Here is a 21742-nt window from a genome sequence, read left to right on the forward strand (position 1 = left end):
GCCGGTTATCGTTGTCACGGGATATTTTTGATGCCGGTTATTTTATCGCCGGGTTATTATCTACCGGATCATTTGTCGCCGGATATTATTTATCGGATCAAATGACGTGTCACGGTTTTTTCGCTACATATCTACAACTGCTTGTTATTATTTTTAGTATTGTAATGATTAATATACAATAATAAAATTTAATGTAGAAATATCTTATACCTGTAACGATGAATAATATATATAAGTACGAATTAATACGAAATAATCTTATGACGTAAGTTCCTTGTATTATTTTCGTTTATATATAAGTAAATTAATTACGAAAATTATATAAATAATTACATTAATGACTTCATAAATTAATTACTATAATTCATATTATATAATATCTATATAAATTACTTTATTCCAGGGATCGAAGCCGTTTCAAATTTTAACGGTTACGGTTTTAGTTCTTGAGAATGGTTTTCTAAATTTTCTGGTTTTGGTTTAGGTTTTAAGATCGGTTATAAAATTTTTTTGGTTTTGGTTACGGTTTTAAAAAAGGTTTTTCAAATATTTTATCGGTTTAAAGAACGGTTTTAGAAAATTTTTGGTTTTGGTTTTTGAAATGGCTTTTAAAAATTTCCATTTTATTTTCCTGTCTAATTACTGTAGACTCGATTTTTATTATCTATTAACTATTATAAGGGCCGAGTCTAAAGCCCTGAAATATGGCTACTTTGTATAATTAGTGTACAATATACGATATAACAAATTTACGTTCAGCAGAACTAATTTCATGTTATTAACTTGAATATTTTGTACCTAATTTAGATGCCTCGTGCCTACATTCGACATAATATTATGTTGTCATATTATTATGGTAGAGATTCATTATTCGATTACATTAATATTTAATTGTATATTACAATAACATCACACTATATTATTTATATTTGTATTTTTTAATCATAAGTTTAGTAATAATATATATATATTAATATTTCGTAATACTCAGTAATTGCATCTGGTTTATCAATAAATCCGAACATAATAATTTCTTCGTATAAATATAGAAGAATTACAAATAATATAATGAACTTTATAAAATTCAAAGAAATCGACATTAGTTTCAAATTTTAATTGGTTTTTCAAGAACGGTACAAAAACGGTTTTTCAATTCTATGGTTTCGGTTTGGGTTTTGAAAACGGTTTCTTAAGGTCATAGGTTTCGGTTACGGCTTTTTAACCGGTGTTTAAAAGCTTTTGGTTCCGGCTCTAGTGTTCAGAAATGAGAAAACCGCGGTTTTAACCGGTTTTTTAGAAAACCAGTTAAACCGGTTTCGATCCCTGCTTTATTCACAATAATATCATCAAATATACTTAGTCATTAGACACTTTATCATAGGCTGACTGACCGTTTTCGCTCAGAATCGTTTTTCTTATACAATGATATAATATCATTGAATTAAAAATTAACACCATCCATTAAAGTGTCTCACTTGTAACCTTCTGTACAGCAGAGCCACACCCACTTTACAACCTTTTTTTATTTTATAATATTTTAAATAATATTGTAGTTATCTAATATCGTAATTTAAAACAAAATATTATTAAAAAATATTTGTTTAATCATTTTCATGTGGTTTTGAGTAATATTTTAACCATCTGGCTTGCATTAACGATGTATGCACGTCATTGACACATTTTTTAGGGTGAAATCTCCAAATTAATAACTATATTATAGATACCAAATATAAACTCTGTATATTATTTTATAATATTTATTTGCAATTATACACCATACACGTTATATACATATTAATTAATTCGGTACTCAAAGGGTTCATAAATTATTTTATTTTATACTATAAATTATTTGTTGCAACAAGATACACTATTAAGAAATTTTGAGTTACATAAAAGTCATGAAGATCTACAACTACACTTCTTCGAGTACCCCTGTCAACCTGTTTGAGAAATTGTAGTGGAAGCTTTCTTCAAGGAGACGGATTGGTCAGTAGCGACTTTTTTAGAGGATAATAGTTGTTCTTTACATATAGCAAATTGATTACGGGCGTATAATTAGTTTACTAAACCCTCTAGTTATAGTTGGCCGCACTATAGTAGCTCACGACTTATAATGGGCTTTACGACGATCCTTTTTCTCGGAACTTTTTGTTTCCTTTGAAATTGAACACACGAGATCAAAAATAATGTAACTGATTAATAAGTTATATATTTATATTTTGTTTGTAGTTCACTAATTCTATGGGTTCGTTCTCCATGGTATGTTTTGATATGGGCATCATATATAATATTAAATAATTGTTTTCTATCTATTAGTCGACGAAATGCATCACGTACATCCAGAGTTGATCAGAGATCAGTATCGGGATCAAGTGTTAACAACAGAATTGCCATATACTGTAGCTGCTGGAGTACGTGAACGGCATCCCGAGCCATCGACAACTAATATAGCTGTATCAGGTGCAAATACTGAATACTCACTGCCACCCAAGGGCTGCGGCGACGACAGACAAGCCGCCATAGTATAAATACCTATATGATATATACATTTTTATGATACTCCAAAACGTTTAAAAAAATGTTTACATTTTATTATTCGTTTGGAAATTATAGAATATAATAGAATATATTCTACTTAAAAATATGTACAGCATATTGTGGACTTCAAATTTTATTAAACGCAATTTTTTTTTTTTATTTGTTGGCAATTATTTTAACTTTTTGACTTATTAAGGTCGACTGATTTAAAGCTATAGATATTTTGTAAAATTTTAGAAAAAAAATGGAAACTTCAAAGAAATATCCTTATATTTAAATGTTATCCTCGTCTTTGAACTTAATGTAGGTAATTGGATTTTTTTGGTAAGATATAGGTAAATTGTAGTGAAACTAATATCAAAATTTATTTATATTAGGTACTTACTTACTTACTTACTTACTTACTTACTTACCTTTATGTTATTATGATTAGGTAGGCCATGATATGACCATTAACTATAATATTGGTAAATATTATTTAGTTTTATTAGCTATTAGCCTGTAACTATGCAAGTGTGATATCTGGGGCTAAACATTTGCGTATGCCATAGAAATTAAAATTTACATCTGACTATCTGAGGTAACTAAAATTGATGTGATACTAACCAATTATTTTTTTCCATATAGTGCTTATTGATTATTTGCTACCCACTTATTATTTTAAACGTTGGCCGTATTAGTTTCTTAAGGGTTCAACATTGTTAACGACATTATTGCATTACTATTTAGATAACATAAATACATTTAAAGTTATCAGTTTGAGAACATAAGGTTTTAATTATATTTTTTTGGTTTTTCTTATTTAATTAATACAATTTACTGGTTAGTGCCATCAAAATATTAAAACACTGTGATACAGATAAAGTTCATCCCTATGCGTTGTGGAATTTTGGTAATTCTACTATAAAATATAGAGGTAGTATAGTTGTGTCTCGCTCTACACACAGTTTTTGGTATGTTGTAAGACATAGAAAACACTATAAAAATAAACATTACTACCTATATGTATATTTAATATTTTTGAACTGCTAATATAACACATTATGAGGAACATTGTATACATTTTCAAGATTTTCAACCTAACGAAGACATTTATTGATATTTTTAGTATGCTCATACAAGTTACTACCTAATAGAAACAAATACGTGGAAAATATTTAATCTATATATAAACTGTCGTCTTATATTACCATCAAATGTCGACAGTTACCAGTATTTGCTCGTCGGGGATCTTTTATGCAGTTGTTCATAATATAATATTAAAATATAATAAGACAGATTTCGTAAAGGTTAAAACTTTTTTACTAAGTTATAATTGGCGTGACACAAATTCTGCGTTGAATACTAATGAGGCGGCTCTTGCTCTATCTGATGCTCTTAACTACTGTGTTTCTAACTTTGTTCCATTGGTAAAATACAAAAAGTCTACGTTTCCTCTGTGATTTTCCAGTGATCTAAAACGCTTAGTCATTCGTAAAAAAAAAAGCTCATTCTATTTATAGATCCTTTTTGAATCACTGTGATTATACCTGTTTTTCTTCTTTGCGTGCCCAGTTCAAGTATATTTGTCTAGTAGATGTTACCAACAAGTTGTTAAAAAAGCCGAATCATCTTTCGTCTCAAACCTAAAATCTTTCTGGGACTTTGTACGCAAAAATAAAAATGGCAATAATCTTCAATCTACTGTAAATCTTAATGGTGCCTTTAGCACTGACACTGTAGGTGCATCTGAGCTCTTTTCTAAGCATTTTAGTTCTGTTTTTTCGTCATCAAACTTATGTACCAGGAACGCTATAGCTAATGGTCTACATTATGGGTGTCCCGTCAATAGATAGCGGTCAATTTATAGCGCGTAAATTGATCGTGAGAGACTTTTGATAGTATGACAATTTATAGCGTCGTATAGATTTCTTAAATAAAATAAACCCTAATAAAACCGATATCGGAAACTTAATATTACTATCTAAAATAATATAGGCGATAAAGATAATGAGACTATATTCAATACCTATACTAGTACCTATACTATACAGTATATCAGTTGTCAGTCGGTACAACACCATAATATAATAGTGCTACTTCTAACTATTACCTATATAATATAGTAATTTTAAAATGTCTTTAAAATATATAAAAAGTGAAAGAGGTGAAAATATATTAGTTCATGAAGGTTTTATGTACCATTTCGAAAAAAATGGAGTACAAAAAAAAATATGGAGATGCGGACGTTTTAAAAATAAATGCTGAGGCCGCGTTCATGTTATTGGTGATATCAATAATGAAAAAAATTCAAAAAAAATTGACCATTATAACCATGTCCCTGATATCACTCAAATAGAAGTTAAAACTGCAATAAATGAGATGAAAATAAATGCAATATTATGTACATCTAATTCCACGCATTCAGTCATTGGAACACTTGCTTCTCAGGTAGGTGCCTACTATATTATTTCTATAAATGTTATTATTATTATTATTTTTATTATAAGATATAAAGGTATCTGCTTCAGTTGCTGGACAATTACCAAATGTGCAAACTCTAAAAAGAACCGTTCAGAGAGTTCGTCAATCTCATTTAGGAGCTCCAATTAATCCTCAAAATTTTAATTTTAAAATTCCAGACCGATTCACGAAAACAACGAATGGTGAGCAATTTTTACAATTTGATAACAGATCTCAGACAAATCGAAGTCTATTATTCTGTACAAAACGGAACCTCGAATTAATTGTTAACTGTGAAAATTGGTTTTGTGACGGAACATTCTCATGTGCCCCTCAAATATTTCAACAACTTTATACTATTCACGCTGTTTATTATTCGAATGTTATTCCTTCTGTGTATATTTTACTACCAGATAAAAAGGAAAATACATATAAATTAATGTTTCAAGCTTTAAAGTCATTAATACCTAATCTAAACCCACTTAATATAATGATGGACTTTGAAAAGGGGGCAATGAATGCTGTCAAATTTGAGTTTCCAAATGCATCTATAAATGGTTGTTTTTTTTATTTATCACAATGTCTATGGCGTCACGTTCAAGAAACTGGATTACAAAAGAAATATAGGGAAAATTCAGATTTTGCATTATACATACGAATGTTACCAGCTTTAGCATATGTACCAACAAATAAAGTTGTCGATACATTTGAGAAACTTTTAGACACAGACTTTTATATTCAAAATGAAGAGATATTGATGCCATTGATAGATTATTTTGAGGGAAATTGGATTGGTTGCTTACAAAGAAATAAAAAAAGAAGAGAACCTAATTTTCCAATAAATATATGGAACTGCTATTCTTTAGTGTCTGCTGATTTACCCCGAACAAATTACTCCGTAGAAGGGTGGCACAATTGTTTTTCTGCAATGTTTAACTCCTCATCCCACCCAACAATATGGAAGTTCATAAATGCGTTGCAAAAAGAGGAGCAAGAAATAGAATGAAAATAGAGCAATATGTTGCTGGGATGGAACCGCCATCAAAAAAAATGTATAAAGATCGAAGTGCTAAAATCAAAAAAAATTGTTTAGATTATGAAAATATAACAATTGAAGACTATCTAAGAGGCATAGCATATAATTTCCAGCTACAGGTATAATTATTTTTAGGCAACATAAATATTGTATTATAATATCCATTAATAAAATTTGTATATTATACTTTTTTTAAGCAACATAAATATTGTTTAATTTTAATTGTGACTTGTAATATTTTTTACTATTAGTATATATTTTTAAATAATTTATTTTATTATTATTTTTATTGAATTCTATACGGCACTACAAATTTTCCTACTATGAAAAGTCGCTCACGATCAATTTACGTGCAATTAATTGACCGCTATGAATTGTCACGCTATCAATTATCAGCTATCTATTGACGTATATCCACATTATGACCTGCCCTCATGTTGTTACATGAACAATGAAGATGTTGAATCTGGTCTGGCTAAACTACGCTCTGTTGGTCCTGATGGTATGCCAGAAACACTTCTGTATCACTTAAGGTGAGTTTTATGTTATCCACTACTTCTTATTTTCAATAAGTCTCTTGGTGAAGGATTATTCCCGAGTATTTGGAAAGTAAGTTCAGTCACACCTATCTTAAAATCTGGGGACAAGTTTAATGTCTCCAACTATCGACCCATCTCCAAAATTTGCCATATTGCTAAGCTTTTCGAATCCATTGTGCTAAAATTGATTAAAAGGTCTGTGAATCACGTTCTTGTAGATGAACAGCATGGTTTCCGTCCTGGCCGCTCTACTTCAGCATGTAATGCTATCTTCACCAGCCATGTACTTGGTGCCTTTAGCAACCGCTCTCAGGTTGACGTAATTTACTCTATAATTAACTTTTCCAAGACTTTAATCGTGTAAATCATAAAGCCTTATTACAAGTCCTCCATGCAACTGGTTTTGGCGACCCGCTACTCTCATGGCTTGAGTCTTATGTAACGGACAGAAAGCTATATTCAATGGTGTGTGTTCAGGTTTAGTTAAAGGTAAACAAGATAAGTGGTCACTGTAATGTATGAGTAAATTTAATTGAATCAAATAAATAAATCAGTCCAAACAAAAATTGATTTTGAATGAAGACGGCCTAACCTAACCTGTCAGACTATATTACCATTTCAATATATTTAATAGTTTTATGATTTTATTACTAATTAAGTATTTTTTTTATTATTAGTAATGCAGTAAGTTGAATTAATTTTTGACAAAAACATTGCATTTGAAAATTACATTGTCTGTATAATACTACAATATATAATAATATACCCAGGAATACATTTTTAAATTACAACAAAATAACTGAAATCATTATTCTTTGTTAAAATATCTAACTAATACAAATTTGAAATTAAAATATCAATAAAAAAAAGTGGTCAGTGGGTACCCCTCTGCTGTATTATTGTAGGTGTCGAGTGAGTCACTGTAATGTAATGTCCTAACTGGAGTGAGCTAGTGCATTGCCTGCATACGGCGAAATACAAGCTATTTTGGTTTAACCCGCATACGTTTAGATCAGCTAGGATACAGCTTAATGGATGTGTTATATTTGAATTCAATAATAGGTGTGTCATTGTATATGAAAATCAATTCTTAGCGGAAATAGATAGGGAAATACGTGTGTGGCGAAGGTAAGAGAATGTACGTCCACACACATATTTATACCTAACGATACACAAGCAAATAAAAAAGGTGGGTACGTGGATGTCGTTCTGCTGTACAGTAGGTTACAAGTGGGTCACTGTAATGGATGGTGTTAAATTTGAATTCAATAATTTAATATTATTGTATTAGAAAAACGATTCTGAGCGAAAACGGTCAGTCAGCCTGTGATATTACCAGGTAATACATTTGATGATATTATTGTGAATAAAGTAATTTATATATTTACCTATTTAAGTGGAACCTTGTTTTAAATGTTCAATCCTTAACTATGAAAGTTAAATATTTTATACATTTTTAACTAAAAATAATTATTAAATTTTAAATTTGATATATTTTGTCAAAATTCAAACTTTAAATGCTTATAAAAAAAATTGTGCCTATGCATTTTCAATATTCTTCAACTGTTATTGTAACAAAATATCAGGAGCCTTGCATTAAATTTTCTCACATTTTTACCCAACAAATAAATTTTTATTGATATTTATAGAAAAAAAAAAACTAAGAAAATTGAAAACTGACAATGTCCGTAAACAGCTCAAAAAGAGTCAAAATATTTTCAACATTTTATGGTGTATAGAAAATGAATATATGAACATTGAGTGAAATTGACACGTATCTACAGTTATTCGTTTTTGAATTACAACGAAATAACAAAATCCACTACGTGATAAATGGAGTGAATATCCAATATTTTGTAAAATATGAAATTCAAACGCTCATAAAAATTTAATTTGATTTACTTGAAGACATTTTTTTTTTTTGATAAATATAGACGAACTTATGAGGAATCTTGTATTACATTTTCAAATCTTAGATTTGAAAAGAAAATTTTTCATGAATTTCTAACTCAAAATAATTTGTTAATTTTCGTCATTTTTACGTATTTTGTTAAAAATAGAACTTTAAATGCTTATAAAAAAAAATTGTGACTGGATTTTTAATTTTTTTCATCTGCCTTTGAAACATTATACTAGGATCCTTCTATTAAATTTTCAAGCTTTTTTAACCTACAAATAAAATTTTATTGATATTTATAGAAAAGAAAACTAAAAAAAAAATGGAAACTGAAAATGTCCGCAAACAGCTCAAAATAAGTCAAAATATTTGGAAAATGTTATGGCGCAAAGAAAATGATAATATAAACATTGAGTCAAAATGTCATGTACCTACAGTAATGTTTTTAAGAGTTGCACCAAAAACCAAAATCAATTTTCTTGAAAAAAGATTTTGCGTAAAAATTCCCGTTTTTCCTTAATTTTTCTTTTGTTTTTCACTGCGCTTTTGAAAATTACTGGGAAATCTTTAACTTTTTCACCCCAAAGTACCAATAAGATTAACTTTCCTATCAGAAAAGATACTATTGAAGAAAATCTAAGCATTTTTACTGTCCTAAAAGGTGATGACAGACACAAAAATTAAAAAATTAAAAAAAAACACACATCATTGTAAAATCAATACATTCATCGTTTCACTCTGAATCTAAAATATTAATCATAATCAAAAATTAAATAGTTCAGTAATTGTAATTAGAACAATTAAGTAGTTAAAATAATATGTGGAAGGCATTAATTAATTGATTTTATAGAATATAAATTTTAGAATCTTACTTAGTTGCCACCTTAAAATTTTCGTTTCGTCTTCAAAGTACATGATATTATCTGGTAAAAATATATGGTAAAAACATTTATCTAAGTTAAGTAGATTATTTTTTAGAATTTTTTGAAATATCAATATTTTTTTGATTAAATTTATTTGGAAAACAGTAACTTTTTTAAATACAATATTTTTGGAAATTTGCCAATATGGGTATATTTTTCAAACTATTTACTAATCATATAATTTTATCAATTTTTGTCATACGTTTAATTAGCATCATTTTTTTTTTTTTTTTTAGTCAGTTCTTACTGTTACACTCTGTATATTCTTAAATTCTTTTTAAATAATTGGAACTATTTGTAACAAAAAGATCCAGTCTAATGTGTTTATTTTACAATAAAACGTATTTCCGTCCATTGACATAATATCTGATGTCTTCGTTGTGAACAGCTGTGCTTATTTTAAAAATTGCGGTTACTGTAATATTACACTGTGTGTCTGTGTCTTAGCTTTTACCAACCATGAAGCATAGGAAATATTTTTACGTGAAAAATGGTTCGAACAAGAACAACGCAACCTAAGCATAAAGTATTTTGTCAAGGTAGGTATATTAACCTCCACGAGGCTTCAATGGTTTTATCAAGCCACAATTTGTAATTTCTTAATGTTACATAATAATTAATAAGTAATATTGATGTTGATGAAACCATAACACGAGAGAATGTGTTCTTATAGTTGATAGAATTATGATAAGTTTTATCTACTATTATAGTTACTACAAATGCAAAGAAGCATCAATATACGTATTACGTATACTGTGGTTCAATGAAAATCATAGGAGAAAAAGATAAACATTTGATAAAAGGCCATACTTATAGACCTGACCTAAGTATTTTAGCCATGAATACTTTTAAGGAAACTCTGAAACAATGCAGTATTGATGAAGTTACTATGCTGAACACCATTTACGTGGATGAACCTAGACAGTAAGTTCAATATAATATATTTATATTTTAACTTTTTCATTGCTGAACACTAGTGTACACTACAAGGCAAAGTAAATTGTTTTTGTCAGATTATAAACGAGTGAACCCACACATATTATGCATCAATGGCCTTTCTATGAAATTTCTCATTGGTAGTAAAAAGTTTATTTTAATTTTAATAAACTCTTTAATTATTATTATTAATTAAAATGGGATTTATCATTGGAAACCCTTATTCTAATGCCATGCATACTTGGAAATCAGTCGAATGTTTTATGCGGTGGTCTAAGAGACGATCATTGCCAACTGTCCCAGGAACAGTAAGCGAGCTAGCTGAACAATTCCAATCAGGGCTCCTTGAAAGATACCAAAGCTGTGGTGCATTAATATAGGTATTGATTATTTACCATAGATAATTTATCTATACTTTAAGCATCAATGGACATTATAAATGCAACAAAACCAACTTTGATAAAATAGTTGATTTTATTATTTAATTAATATTTTTTTTTCTCTAGGTTGTGTTGAAGATACGTCAGGTAGGTAATTGTTCGATAGTTTTTGCTTCCAAAACCTTAATACTCAAAACTCTAGATATATAATAAAATAATTAATTTTTGAATAAATGTATTTTAAATAGTATTCTTATGACATTTATATTAACACTTGGGTACTCGTCCAATATGCTATTTACCGCACATTCGATGCTCATCATTAGGAATGGCAGGCAAAATCAGTTAAATGTTTAAATTGTCTGTTCCTGTCTCACCGCCTCCAATTGCTTTTTCAGAAATATTATGCGTCTCTTGTTTTGGAACTTCAGAGAATTCATCTGGGATATTGTCTTTGTTCAGTTGATGGTTGGTTTTATGTTGTTTCTGTTCCTGTGAACATTCAAACAAAACCAATTTAAGGACCATAAACAATAGAAAATTGTATAATAATTTGTTAAACGAGAACCATTATTACTTATAGTATCTTAAAGAATATTTATTAAAGGTTTCTGTATATTTTAGATTCTGAGTGGAACGATGAATGTATTGATTTTACAATGATGTGTGTTTTTTTATTTTTATGTCTGGCATCACGGTTTGGGGCAGTAAAACTGCTTCAATTTTCTTCAACAGTATCTTGTTTGATGGGAAAGTGAATCTAGTTGGTGCATTCAGGAGGTCAAAATTTGAAATTTCCAACAGTTTTCAAAAGCGCCATAAAAAACAAAAGAAAAGTTAAGGAAAAACGGGAATTTTTACACAAAATCTATTTTTGAGAAAATTAATTTTGGTTTTTGTTGTAACATTAAAACAAATGACCTTAGATACATGACATTTTCACTGGTTGTTTATATTTCCATTTTCAATACATGATAAAATTTTAAAAATATTTTGATTTGTTTTGAACTATTTAGGGACATTTTCAGTTTCCAATATTATTAGTTTTTTTTTCTATGAATGTCAATAAAACTTTATTTGTTGAGTATAAATACTTGAAAATTTAATACAAGGCTCCTACTATATTGTTACAATGACATTTGAAAAATATTAAAAATCCTTAGTCAGTTATTTTTTTATTAGCATTAAAGTTCAAAAATTGACAAAATATGTAAAAATCACGAATATTAGCAAATTATTTTGTGTTAAGAATTCGTAAAAATTTTTCTTTTTAAATCTAAGATTTGAAAATGTAATACAAGATTCCTCATAATATTGTCTACCTTTATCAAAAAAAAAAAATGTTTACAATTTTGTTATTTTTTATATGAGCCTCCGTACTAAATATGATTTAATAATCTATATTATTGTTTGCGTTATGCATCATTCTTCATTCCTGGAGAAATTAGATTAATTGGTGGGTATATAAAAATTAGACTGAAACCTATTATTACTAGGAATACAGAAACTAAGTTCTCCAAGAAGCCTTGGGGCATCAACTCGACCTTCGATCAGACCTATAATAAAAGTGATACCAAAATTATCATACCTAACTGAAAGGGAATCAAGTCTCAGAGCTTGACTTATTGGCCCATAATCATGTGGTAGATGTGGGATATTGAGGCAATGACTGGCGTAAGGCAAAAAACTATTTTGAACACAGTCAATCCGACAAATATCCACGGCAGTATATGGGGACCAAACAACAGACCCGTATTCAATAAAACAAGTATTTATAGATGTATTTATAGAAAAAGAGTAAAATATTTTTATTATAAATGTTGGTTAATCTAATGTTTTTTTATTCACTTAATTCTATTATTCAAATATTTGTATTTTATTACCTGGATTACTGCTTTTGTCAATGTTTGTTTTTCATTTCCTTTCTTTTTTGTATGATTATGCATTACATGGTTACTGAAGTATAAATACATATGAAATAAATTAAAGGTGTTTATTTAAAAAATATTATTATTGAACATACCGACGTTCACCAAAGTTTTTAGATTGGAAAGGACACATATGGCATTTGTATATTTGATTATTTGAAGGGTCTTTTCTTATTTTAGTTGAAGCATCACTTCCAGCAGCACTAGAGGAATGTTCAGGCTGATCAGCAGGCAACATTCGGTATTTCTTTTGTACGTAGGTTAATAATAATTTTTTAATAAGTTTCACATCATTTTCCAGCTTGTCCGTATGATTGAGAAGAGATGAGCATTTCATGCACATGTAATCTGCAGGCGTGACAATAATAACAAATTCTTCTCCCAACAGTTCTCCAATCTTTTCTGGGTATGATACATAAGTATATGGTGTAAAGCTTGAACATACACGTGTTTGCTGCCCCCGTAATATTACATCACAAATAAAACATTGAACTGCCATCGTATCTGAAAATAAAAAACCATATATAATAGAAAATTAAAAATATAATTTCTGCACCTGGACTTAAATTTGAGTAAGAAAACTACATTTGTTACAAGTATATAATGTAAAGTACAATACCATTATTTGTGTTAACTTTATATAAACTTTAATTTAAATATTATGTTAAAAACAATTATTGTAATATTTCTATATGCACTTATTATTATTGGATTAGGGTTATACACAATCTTACAAGAACAAACCACTACACATTATTAAATTGTATACTAGCAAAAATAGAAGTAATAAAGTCTAATTATTTAAAAAATACATCACAAACTATTGATCCAACTGTGTACATTAACTGAGTAAACTTTTTCATTTAATTTTAGTTTAATAAAAATAATTATTTTTTAGGATAAGTAACCAATAATGTGCATAAACTTTATGTGCATAATTTATGTTAATTCATTATAGCTAGTAAAATATTTGTATTTATTGGTTTAGGCTTTGAGACTCTAGATATAAAAAGTTCAAAATAATAATAACTCTATCTGTATTGATTCACAATTTGTCATATTTTAAAAAATGCTGAAGATTTATTATCATAGGAAAATAAGATAAAAAACGAATTTTAGTTTGTTCCCAAATGGGTAATATCATATTATTCTTTATGTTCTTTAAATATAATTTTTATACAAGAATTACATTTATCTTAGGAATCTTTTATAAAAAATATTGGAGGCAATGATGCTAAACATCATGTTAAAAGAGTTATGAATAAAATATTTACAAACGAGCATTGAATTAAAATTTCATGAACTGATCGTGGCTGGGAAACTGACATGACCAAATTAAAAGAAACTACTCTAATTCAAATAATTTAAATTAATTTAAAAAAAATCAAAGTAAATTCAATATATTATATGTTTAAAAATTCAGTTTCACTTGCAGAATTATTTGCTTAACTGTAATTAATTATATTCATTGTACTTTATTATATGATTTCCACCTATAAGTAATTTGTTAAATATTTCTTTATTTTTTTTTATTTTTATAGGTCATTCATGAAAATTCTACTACAGTTTTAAAAAAATATCAACATTATTTATTATCAGATAATAATAGTTTAATAATTGATAAGATAAGACATGGATTAGTGAGTTTTAAAGTTCTTATAAAAATAATGTGCATTTCAGCTACAATTTTGGGGAGAGACGATATCTTTATGAATGCTAGCCAACATTGATTCAATGTTTAAATAATCTGTTCCAGTCTCACCACCTCAAATTGCCATGTCACCTAAATCTACGTTTGTATCAGGGATTTCTTGGTTAACTTGCAAAAGTTCTGTTTATAAAGACACATTTTCAGAAATATTCTGTGTCTCTTGTGTAGGAACTTCAGAGATTTCATCTGGGATCACCTTATTCTATAGCAACCGAGATAACAACATATCTATGTCCATAATACATTTATTGCTTTATTAAATTACTTTTATCCTCATTTGTGAACGCGACCTGCTGATTCTTCATAGAATTCAGTTTACTGTGTAGTTGGAATACTGATGCTGTTTCTTCCAAAGTAACTTCTGTTGTCTGTTCCTAAAAAAAAAAAAAAACAATTTAATAAGTCGATCCAACCTTCTAACAAAAGATGATGTCAATAACATACTTGACATCCATAAAAATTATTTTTTTGTTCATTGTTAAATGAAAACCATTATTACTTATAGTATCTTAAAATATATTTACTAAAGGTTTCTGTATATTTTTAAAATTGTACATATGAGGTAATGTAGGATAAAAAATAATTACTATTTCAAGGAATAAATAGTAAATAAAACATTTTAAGGGTATTAATATATTTAATAATAATATATAACAATTTGATTATTTATCAGACTATTCAATAATTGTGATATTGAAAAATTACTATTGAATTACGTAAAAAGATAATTGATCGTTTTGTTTAAAATTTCAAAACCCCAAACCACAGCAAATACAATTTAATTGTGACAGCCACTATTATAATATGATAGTGCTTAAAGTTTGTGATATAATCAATACAATTTAAATTTAAAATTACCTTATAAAATATTACGACTATTTTCAAGAAAAAAAAAATTAATTTTTACTCGTACATTTCTATATTCTGCACAAAATATTATTGAACTGCATTTGTAAAAATCTAATAGAAATACAGAATACAATCTGAACATCTTTATAGAAAACGAGTAAAATATTTTTATTATAAATGTTAGTTAATCTAGTGTTTTTTTATTCACTAAATTCCATCATTCAAATATTTGTATTTTATTACCTGGGTTACTGCTTTTGTCACAGTTTGTTTTTCATTTGCTTTCTGTTTTGAATGATTATGCATTACATGGTTACTGAAGTATAAATACATATGAAATAAATTAAAAGTGTTTATTTGAAAAATATTATTCTTGAACATACCGACGGTCACCAAGGTTTTTAGATCGGAAAGGACACATATGGCATTTGTATATTTGATTATTTGAAGGGACTTTTCTTATTTTAGTTGGAGCATCACTTCCACCAACACTAGAAGAATGTTCAGGCTGATCAGCAGGCAACATTCTGTATTTCTTTTGTACGTTGGTTAATAATACATTTTTAAGAAGTTTCACATCATTTTCCAGCTTGTCCGTATGATTGAGAATGGATGTACATTTCATGCACATGTAATCCGCAGGCGTGACAATAATAACAAATTCTTCTCCCAACAGTTCTCCAATCTTTTCTGGATATGATACATAAGTATATGGTGTAAAGCTTAAACATACACGTGTTCGTTTCCCGCGCAATATTACATCACAAATAAAACATTGAACTGGCATCGTATCTGAAAATAAAAAAACATATATAATAGAAAATTAAAAATATAATTTCTGCACCTGGACTTAAATTTGAGTAAGAAAACTACATTAGTTCCAAGTATATAATGTAAAGTAGGCTATTGTGTAGGTAATACAAGGATGATTATAGCTACATTATTAATATACTAGGTAAAATATAATATATTTTTGACAATTTTGGTACATAATTGATGGTTATCATTAAACATATTTAGTTCAGATTATCCACTAGAGGAAAATTAATTTTCAATCAGTGTTACATAAAAAATATGTATTCTCGTCAATAATAATGAACAAATTTCAATCAAATATATAGTATGCAATCGATTAACTAAAGCCAAAATGTAATTTAATTATAATATTTTTAATTTTGATTATTTGTTTTAAATCAGGGAGGAAGGAAATCAAGTTAAGACGAGAAACGTTTTCCTTACAGTGAGACACTAAATGTGTTAATACCTGTTTATAGTTGTACAGAAAAAAATATTACAGTGTTGCAAAATATTCCTCTAAATAGCTTTTGTAAATATAGTCAATGTAAATAAATCTTATAATTATAGATATTATAATATTAATTATATGACTCGGTGGCCAATTACATCATATGCCGAAAGACTTCTTGTATAAATAGTTGGTACCAAATACTAGAGAATTTATGTAAGATTGCACTACCTAGGGACCTTGATATTAAATTATTGTTAAGCCAAATTACATCAAATACCTACAATAATAATTATGTTAAGACACATCAACTATATATAGAGTATACTAATAAGTATCATCCATCGCATAAAACAACAAAAGATTAAAAAACATCACTAATTTTATTTGGTTAACAATCATTTTTATTAAAATTTAGAAAATGAAGTCACACACAAATGCAGTAGATTGAAGTGTGTGTACTGTGGATGAACAGTACTGATCAATTTAAATTGGGACCAAGTCCATTCTCTCTGAGGAGCAGTGAAGTGGTAAAGTGTGGAAAAATCAAGTAGACTATAAACAAGACAATCTTCTGTACGTATAAACGATACTAATAATTGGTATATGTCATGAACAAATCACAGAAATGCAAAGATCACAACATTCAGTTGCGACAACATTCAACAAGTAGAGTTGTTAGACAATAAATATTTTAACGATCATCGACAAGTAAGAAAGATCTCAACCAAGCGTTGCGCCATACTCAAACACTGTAGGCCCACCGCGCAAGGGTACGATGATTAGGAATGCTATGCCATGCGCTGGCGTCTCGAGATTCGTTCAAATAAAAAATATAACGGTTAATACTGGGATAGAATTCCTTCTCCCTATCTCTCATAACTATAAGATTTGATGGTTCTTACCACTGACATGAATACAGCTATAATATAGGTAGGTACCTGCGATTAACTTTATAAGATGAAACAAATTGTGAGTTTTTGAACCGACAAAAAATTGAAAACCAATAACAATAATTGGGTGTGGGACGGAGATTAGTAATCGCTGAAACTCAAAAACTGATGGGGAACAACGGTGGTCGGAAACAACTAGAAAACGTAGCATGTAGATGTTTAGTGCAAAAATCACGTTGGACAGTGGGTTTTGACGTGGCGTTATGGTATTCACACGTCTCTGTGGGTGTAAACAATAGATTTCAAATAGGTATAAAACAACGATATATCGACGAATGATGGTTTTAAATAAACATTTATCGTTACTTACCTCGGCGGAGTTCACCACACGCAAATGGACGAAAAGAAAAAAACACTCGGAGAGCGGTGCGACCGCAGACACAGTCAGAACGACGAGTCCAATACAGTATCGGTAGGGCAACGATAACAATTTGTTTGTCACTATTTTAGCACGGAGTGCGTTATCGTGTACGGCATTTGCTGGAAGTGTGTTGCCGGTACTCGGTAACCGGTAGAGAAGGTAACGGATGCCAACCGCGGGTTGGAAGCAACAGGCAACGACCAATTAGTTACCTACCGCAAATGTTACAAGTGACGCACGACAGTCGAAGGGTCGTTCGATATCGGACGACTCGCCACCGTCCGTGCTGAAAACCTACAGCAATATTCTTTAATGCATGCCGCAAACGGGTTGCTACAACTACCTCGAGAATCATCTGCAACGATTTAACAACACTTCGAATTAATTACTCCGAACCACGGTTATCTACTCGGGTTGGGAATCGGCGTGACTGCGATAGAGTTAGTAACAGCGTTAGTAGTCGTGGTACCTACCGTCCTTCGACCAATTATATAAACCAAGTTGTACACAAAATGTTAAGCGTTCCGACTTTTAGTGATAATAATGATTATTATTATTATCACGGTCATACAATCATTTACAAAGTGTAAGGGAATGACTTGGCGAAAAAATAAAACGTTGGTACTTAAACCACCTGTAGTATAGGTTATGTGATGATGTTTTTGACAAAGGCCAACAACGACGTCGACGGCGCGCCGAACTCCCGACATATTCATTAGAGTGTTTCTTTCAATCGTTTGCTGGGCAAACGCCGTTCAATCGTTAAGTTATTTTTGTTATTTTTCAACGGTCGCCGATCGCTATTATAACCAACGAGTGCTCTCCGACGTATGTTCTATTTTGAGTTTTTTTTTTCTTTAATGTTTGCTTGACAAAAGTCGTTTGAATATTTAGGTAGTTGGTGTTGTAATAGCAACATGCCCGGCCGACGGCGCTGCATCAATGGTGATTGCCGTTCAAAACCTAAAAGGAAGCTGTTCGCCGCCCAAAAATCTGTGTGCAATTATTATAATGTCTTCTACACGCCAGATCGCAAAGTGTGTATGGTCTGTATGCAGAAATGTATCGTATATTTAGAGAAGATCGGTAGGCGGTTTAAAAACGGACAATGTATACTCGACGACACACATCCAACAAAACCAGTCCATGTAATTGAGTTATCAGACTCTGATGACGATGATGCCGTCAACAATGTTACCAAGCCGTCAACAGAAAACCTCGACCCGCAAATAGCTAAATTGAGAACAACATTGAACACAATCTTGGAGGATACTGTTGGGCCATTATTCGAAAAACAAGAAGAATTATGCGAAATCTATTTGGCTTCTCAAAAAGCCGAAATAGATGCTGATAATAAACGTCTAGAAAAATTATCGGAGAAGGTAGATCGGGCACTCAGACAACTATACAACAAATTATACAAGTTTGATGATCAAAGGAAATTTGAGTTTGACAAAGAGATACGTGTTTTTGATCACTTTAATGATGATGTAGAACTTATAGCATCTAAAACTTTACCTATATTGCCGAATGATTTACCCAAAGAAGGACAACTAAAAAGACACTTATTAACAGTGGGTGACAGGGTGTATGGGATGAAACATTCACAATTGCATCCGTGGATTGAAGGGACTATTAAATCAGCAGTTAGTGACACATATTTTAATATTATATTTGAGGATGAAAAAGAAAAAGTTTTGAATTATAAAAATTTAGCATACATAGATGCTACAAGCCACGTACAGTATCCAGTGGGCAGTAGAGTGATCGCCAAATTCCAAGATATGAACATTGAATTGACAGATAAATTCTACGTGGGGAGTAATTGCAGAACCGCCAAAATATCTCAACAATTTTAGGTATGTTTAATACATTTTTATAAATATTTTAGGTAGGTATACCCTGTCCGGCGAGAGAACGCACCAATTCTGCGCATCCTCCCGCATCGCCATGCAACCGAAACCGTTTCTCAATGGCAGGGTGTTACGTGGGGTAACCAGTTTTGGTCAGTGTGTTCTCTTACTGGACAGAGTAGGTAATCTTAATGGTAAATGGACATTCCCCCCCCCCTCATATATTTTTGATCCAGATATTTCTCACCCCCATTGTTTTTTTAAAGTTTATTATTGACTAATAATATTGAATTTAATAATATACCTACCTAATATTATTTATTAAGTATTTAATATAAAATTATTTTTTTTAAATAAAATATAAAATAGTTTTTATTTTCATAAATATAATAGAGTATTTATGTATATGTTTTATCAACTGAATTACTTGATACAAAAAAAAATTTTAAATAAATGAGTATAAAATAAAAAAAATGAATCACTATGGTGATTAGTCAGAACCGGAAGATGAACTAACATATTATATTGAAATTACTGACCATTTGTTAAACTTGATAATAGACAAACTTTAAACAAAAAAAATAGTTTTGCACCTACCCAGATTAAAACTTATCTCTTTCCAAATGTTTTAATAACTACATTAATTTATCCATCTGTTATCCAAGTTATGTACACCATTATATATTTTGCATATTAAATTATCAGTAAAAAATTTTAAATAAAATATCTGTCCATGTATTTATAGAAAGTCATGAAATGTTGATCTCTGTTGCCAAGTTTTTTATATAAAAAATAGGTTATACCTACGGTTCAATGCTTAATATCTATCCATAACAATGCCTGTCATGTCATAGAACCTAAAATTTAAATTAAATAAAAGAAAGGTATATCCACTTTAATGAAAATCTCAACAATTTACTGAAAAATGTTAAAAATGTTTTAAAAATATTAAACAAATCACCAACGGTTTTAAAAGACATTTATAATATTAGGTATTAGGTAATTTATTTTTATTAAGTTTATCATATTGCCCAAACAATTTTTTTTATTATAATTATTGTTATTATTATTATTATTATTATTAGGAGACACCTACTTAATCCCTTTATTTAAATAAAATAATATAGTAACAACAATCTTATTTAACATCAAATAACAATAATTTATCCTACCTATTATACACTGAAAGATATTTTGAAAAATATTAGTGTCAATTTATAGAAAAAAGATTGTACCTACCGCTTACATTTGTAAAAAATGTCATACTGTTTAAAAACAGACAAAGAGCAGCTTAACAATTTTCTCAAATAACTAACCTATATATTTATCACAGCTTATAGTAAAAGAATTTTTTGATCTGCCTTAGGTACATGATATTCTTTGATGATGGACATGCACAGTATGTATACCATAAGAATATTCGCCTCGTGTGTGGTGAGTCACCAAATGTAAGCGACGATGTACATGAAAATATTCGAGAATTTGTGAAGGCGTATTTACACAAATATCCAGAACGGCTTATGGTGAAGTTTAATAAAAAACAAGTAGTGCACACAAAGCTAAACAACTTTTGGCGTTCAGCCAAAGTGAAAAACTTAGATGCATCGTTAGTACAGTTAAAATTTCTTGATATGAAGATCAAACACACAGAATGGATATATCGGGGCTCAAACAGGTTAGGCCCAATATATAATCAATTAAGTAATCAAGATAAGCGTGTACGTGGTATGGTGTTGACTGATGTTAATAAGTTATTAAATCGACCATATATTGAAATAGACCTGACTGACGATGAAAAAAGTGTGAACATTGACAACAGTGACAATACTCAAAAACCTCATGAAAATAATGGTGTAATTAAATCAATTGAAATACCAGCAAACTGTCCAAAACCGCTTCCTTACAAGCACCATGAGTGTTCTTATTTTTGCATGTCATGGGTTGAGTATAACTACAGTAAAACAAAATATATGACTTTTTTAAGTATTCCATTACATTTTGGATTTACGAGATCTGTATTAACAGACAAAAAGTTAAAATTAAAAAAAGTAATATATACCACTCCTTGTGGGCGTAATATAGATAATGAAAACGAAATGTACAACTACTTGAAACTGACAAGTTATGGTGATAGCCAAATGTCAATG

General features: G+C 29.5%; 3 protein-coding genes and 1 long non-coding RNA gene across 4 annotated transcripts; 3 read left to right on the forward strand and 1 right to left on the reverse strand.

The window, feature by feature from the left end:
* Window positions 1-4693: 4693 nt before the first annotated feature.
* LOC107884127 lies at window positions 4694-6215 on the forward strand. Its single transcript, XM_029490433.1, has 2 exons — window positions 4694-4971; window positions 5031-6215. Exon 2 carries the CDS (start codon window positions 5423-5425, stop codon window positions 5987-5989), a length of 567 nt encoding a protein of 188 aa, XP_029346293.1. The 5' UTR covers window positions 4694-4971; window positions 5031-5422; the 3' UTR covers window positions 5990-6215.
* Window positions 6216-9649: 3434 nt separating this feature from the next.
* On the forward strand, window positions 9650-10971 carry LOC115034306. Its single transcript, XR_003839667.1, has 5 exons — window positions 9650-9917; window positions 10089-10302; window positions 10392-10454; window positions 10567-10694; window positions 10821-10971. It is a non-coding gene; the product is annotated as an uncharacterized LOC115034306 (long non-coding RNA).
* Window positions 10972-10986: 15 nt separating this feature from the next.
* LOC107884164 lies at window positions 10987-16026 on the reverse strand. Its single transcript, XM_029490809.1, has 6 exons — window positions 15566-16026; window positions 15426-15498; window positions 14599-14707; window positions 12718-13126; window positions 12578-12650; window positions 10987-11186 (listed from the first exon to the last, which is right to left on the reverse strand). Exons 1-6 carry the CDS (start codon window positions 15967-15969, stop codon window positions 11040-11042), a joined length of 1215 nt encoding a protein of 404 aa, XP_029346669.1. The 5' UTR covers window positions 15970-16026; the 3' UTR covers window positions 10987-11039.
* Window positions 16027-18396: 2370 nt separating this feature from the next.
* On the forward strand, window positions 18397-21723 carry LOC107884128. The gene is made up of 2 exons (XM_029490665.1): window positions 18397-19601; window positions 20962-21723. The coding sequence occupies exon 1, from the start codon at window positions 18660-18662 to the stop codon at window positions 19599-19601; it is 942 nt and encodes a 313-aa protein (XP_029346525.1). The 5' UTR covers window positions 18397-18659; the 3' UTR covers window positions 20962-21723.
* Window positions 21724-21742: the final 19 nt, after the last annotated feature.

Source organism: Acyrthosiphon pisum, chromosome A2 (assembly GCF_005508785.2).
Source record: "Acyrthosiphon pisum isolate AL4f chromosome A2, pea_aphid_22Mar2018_4r6ur, whole genome shotgun sequence".
Taxonomy (NCBI): domain Eukaryota; kingdom Metazoa; phylum Arthropoda; class Insecta; order Hemiptera; family Aphididae; genus Acyrthosiphon; species Acyrthosiphon pisum.